At 33.1% G+C, this 4,420-nt stretch overlaps 1 protein-coding gene across 1 annotated transcript; it reads right to left on the bottom strand.

Annotated features, from left to right (window-relative positions):
* Positions 345 to 3,326, bottom strand: LOC109361614 (probable WRKY transcription factor 65). Its single transcript, XM_019607123.1, has 3 exons — positions 2,902 to 3,326; positions 2,584 to 2,721; positions 345 to 1,111 (listed from the first exon to the last, which is right to left on the bottom strand). The coding sequence occupies exons 1-3, from the start codon at positions 3,030 to 3,032 to the stop codon at positions 610 to 612; spliced, it is 771 nt and encodes a 256-aa protein (XP_019462668.1). The 5' UTR covers positions 3,033 to 3,326; the 3' UTR covers positions 345 to 609.

Below are 4,420 nucleotides of genomic sequence, written 5' to 3'. Positions count from 1 at the left end.
ATGTACATTTAATTAAAGTCCACACATTATAATATGAGTTTTAGAAACCAAAAAGTCAGTAAAGAGAGATAAGGGTTACACATAGAATATCTTCTTCACAAGCTGTTCAAACGGACGGCCAAGTTATGCTACTTACAAACCACGTTGGGACACTCTGTCACAATCCCCCAACAACCCCCTTCTTTTATATTCAATCCCCCTTCCCCACTTGCACCATCTTCTATTTCTACCTTTAATTTATTCTTTTCAAAGGAAAATACAATTCAAAATCAAGAAAATGTGAAAACCAAAAATTGAAAACTTTGGGTATGTTTTGTGTCTATGGCACGAATTGAAAGAACCTATGAAACAGGTTATCACATACATCTATATCATGTGGAGATTCCAGAATGCTAGAGTTTAGGAATATTGTGAAAAAATGTGACCCTGCCAATTGCAATCCCGGTAAGTTGAATTTCTGAGAGGAGAGGAAGAAAGGAAAAAAGAAGACGTAAAACATGTCACCTGAATTTTAGGGTTCGCAATTTTTCTTTCTCCAAAACTCAACTAGTAGGCATTCACTTGAAACTATCATCTCAGTTTAAAACCTCGGCTATAGCCTCTTGAATCTTAGCTTGTGGTCCAACACCACCGCGGCCACTCCTCCGCTGTCTCTAGTGACCCTCGCTTGAATACCGGAGAGAACTCCGGCAGTTCCTCAAGGTCAGCGAACAGCAACTCGTCCTCCTCCCTCATAGGCATGAACACCGATGCTACATCATCATCGTACCCACCAAATATTGGACCCTCAAGAACGGTAGACGACGTCGTTACAATAGTCTCCATCCCGCCGAACCACCCGAATTCGTCTGCAAACTTATCATCCGGTTCGACCGGCTCCGCAATTATCCGGTCCGGTTCTGGTTTGATGATGGGTTTTGCAGCCGCGGAAGAAGAGTGGTTGTTGTTGTTGCTGTGATTGTGATTATGGTGGTGATGGTTTTTGAAAACTGGTAAGGCATGGTTGTGTTCGGAAGAGTAAGTAACCACGAGCATTGTGGGGTCCATGCGGCTCCTCTCCACTTGTTTCCTTGCCGGACATCCTTTGTTACTGCTACACCTGTAGTATCCTCTGTGTGTCCAACAATCACAAAAAATATATAACGTTAGTTACAGCTTACAGCATCTCCAATGATAAAAAAACATTTTCATTTTTATTTAAGAATTATATATTATTTTATAATTTATTATAACTATTCATCAAATAAGAATAATATCTATTTTTTTCCACAATCATAAACATTATTTTTGTTTGGGTCTCATAACATTTACCTTTTCCCACGACATCTACTTCTCTCTTCACTCTCATTTGGTTAAAAAGAACAGAGAATTTTTCTTATTTAAAAACAAAAGTCAAGACATAAGAACATCACAATAGAGAATTAAGAACAACTAATATATCTTAGGAACCAAATATTAATACAATTAATTAAGTTTCTAAACTGTGATCCAGAATGGGGCCTCAAAATTGAGATTTTGATGATAAAAACTTAGTAAATGATTGGTTTTGAGATATAAATGCACGAAAATACAAACAAAATATAACTCACCATATCCATGTGACACATTACACCTATATATGTCAAAAAGGGCGGGTTTGGTCGGGTAGGTCCGGTCCATCAAAACCCAAAAATTTATAGGACTTGAATATCATTTTAAATACTTTTTATTAAATTTGGGTAATTATAAATTCGGACTCGGGCCGAGCTTACCCGGGCGGGTTCGGCTACCTGTTTTACTTATATGTCTTAATCTTTTTGAGACTTTTGGCTTGGTAATAAGCACTAAATGAAAATTTACAAAACAACTTATAATAAAAAATAGATAATAAGTATTATGTTATTATATATTTAATTAGATTTAAATTTACCATAAAAATATAATAAAGAAAATAATATTTACAACAAAACTAAAATCAACGTGAATTGTTTATCATAGAGAACTCCACACCACCAAATTTAATATAATAGTTCACAATGAAAATGTTGATAAAAAACATACAAAAGATAATATTTTTATTAGTATCAAATGTTTATATATTAAAGTGAAGTTACAAATTATATTGTGTTAGAGATTAAGAGTCCAATAGAAATGAGAGATTTAATAAAAAAGTTATGTTAAAAATCATATACGTGGACTTAACATCATGCCTTAACTCAAACATAATGTATTAGATCTATAAGTTTGGTTGCATTTTGCATAACAAATATGTTAAGAAAAATTATACGTTAATATCAAATGATACAAATTTTTTTTTGAATAGATTAAATATATTAAAAAACTTAAAAAAAATATTTTTTAGTATATGGCGGCCGGCCCGCCATAAGCTACAACTCGCTTAGGGCGGATTTGGGCTACCATTTAATATGCATAAATTGTATCTGAGCTTTTTAGTCCGGCCTGGCTTAGCCCGAACCCGATGTGGACTAACCCAAACCTATCCGAGTAGTCCATTTTGACACCTCTAATTACACCCCATAAATGATTGATATTTTATGGCTATTCCTTAATGTTTACAGATTGAAGTGATATTATAGTAGGTACCTGGGATAAGGGGAACCTTTGATGGGTTTCTGGCCGTACTTTCGCCATGCCCATGAATCCGAGGGTGGAGTGTTGCTGATTGAACCCTCTGTTTCTTTTATTGGAATTTGTACAACCCTTTTCTGCTTACCTCGCCGGCTACAAAATTATCTTAGTTTATCAATTCAATATTCATATCCAATTTCATAAATGAAAAGCTTAATTTATAGGAGCAGTTCTGATTCCTATTTCCTTCAAATAATTCAACAAAATGTGATGGGATAATATTACTATTATATAATAATAATTATAGTAGGATTTAGGAGTAAGAATACTAACCTTTTCTTCAGTGAAGAGGAAGAAGTGGATGGAGAAGTAACCATGCCACCCAAGTTATAGACGATGGAAGAAGAGGGAGACTCTGCAAAGTTTTCTTGGCCTCCTAGGTCACTATATTCTTGTTCATTCATATATGCACTATTGCTAAATTTACTATCTATTTCTTGAGATATGATTTGGAGCTGCTTCTATCACTCTGGTACGTGGTGGCTCTAATCTTTCTTGACCCTTGATCCCACTAGAAAGGTGATGATCTATATATGTTGATTAATGTGGTCACAGAAATTGTAAAAGAGGTGGAAGGTGAGAGAGAACAAAGGAATGCCCTTTAAAAATGGGGTTTCATGTTGACAGATTGGCTAAGGTACCTCTGTGGCCTTTGTTTATTAGGACGTGCGAGCAAAAACTTCATCCTATACAAAATCATACTGATCTATATCAATAATATGAATATGTGACTTGCAAGCAACCTTAGTCTTCTTTATAAATTATTCCAAATAAAAAAAAGTTCACGAGCTATTTTTGAAAGAAATAAAAAGCTTAAAAGTCATCTTATAAGTGGATTTTACAATTCTAAATATTTTTTATCATTTTTCAAAATTCAACTTACAAACAAATCCTAAGAATAAATAAACCTCTTGATTAGTTTTAGAGTGCATATGTATGATTATGACACATGATAATAACAAAAATCCAATGTTTCATATTTTTATTTTTTTATAAATTAATAATTCTAAAAATTGCTCCCTCTCACATTCCCAGTAATGGAGAGGAATCCTGTTCGCATAAGATAGTAAGTTGTCTAACCTTTTGTCTTAATGACAGGAACCCTTCCAAAGGTGGAATTAAAAAATATAGGTTATAGTTAATACAAGACTAATCAAATCAACAGATAATATAAATTTATTATACATTAAATTGATGCACAGATTAATATATTGAATACATATTTTTTTATTTATAATGATGAGGCCATTAATTTAATCTACAGAGCTAGCGTATCTGGACAAGAATATCTCCTTTCAAAGAGAACTTAGTCTAATTTTGCTTACATATGCATCTGATCTCCTCCTTTGAATTAACTCAAGATTGAATTTAACATGGTTGTAATGAATGGGATGGTGCTTCTAGAAGAATTGAAGTTCATGATATTATATATTAACATGAAGATGGAATCATTGCTTAATGTCGTTAGTTATAAACAAGGTTGGAAAAAGAAGATAGTTCCACACTTCTTCCACCAGTGCATGTTCAAGCCATAAAGGAGGTAAATATATAAATTAAGAAAAGGGAACAAACTTTTCACCTAAAAACAAGGAGGAGGAAGAAATCAAAGAGATTACATTCTTTCTAATAAAAAGCTAACTTCATATTATTCATGTTGATTTTCCTGAAGTCAAACGAACGAAACTTATGAGAAAATAATAATAATGTTTTGTTCGTAAGATAATATTTTTCTGGAATATATACCAATAATAATTAAATATATGAATTAGGTATTATAGTCTGTTGAAATTAG

Source organism: Lupinus angustifolius, chromosome LG12, assembly GCF_001865875.1.
Source record: "Lupinus angustifolius cultivar Tanjil chromosome LG12, LupAngTanjil_v1.0, whole genome shotgun sequence".
NCBI lineage: Eukaryota > Viridiplantae > Streptophyta > Magnoliopsida > Fabales > Fabaceae > Lupinus > Lupinus angustifolius.
This window is presented reverse-complemented; position numbering and strand designations above follow the sequence as displayed.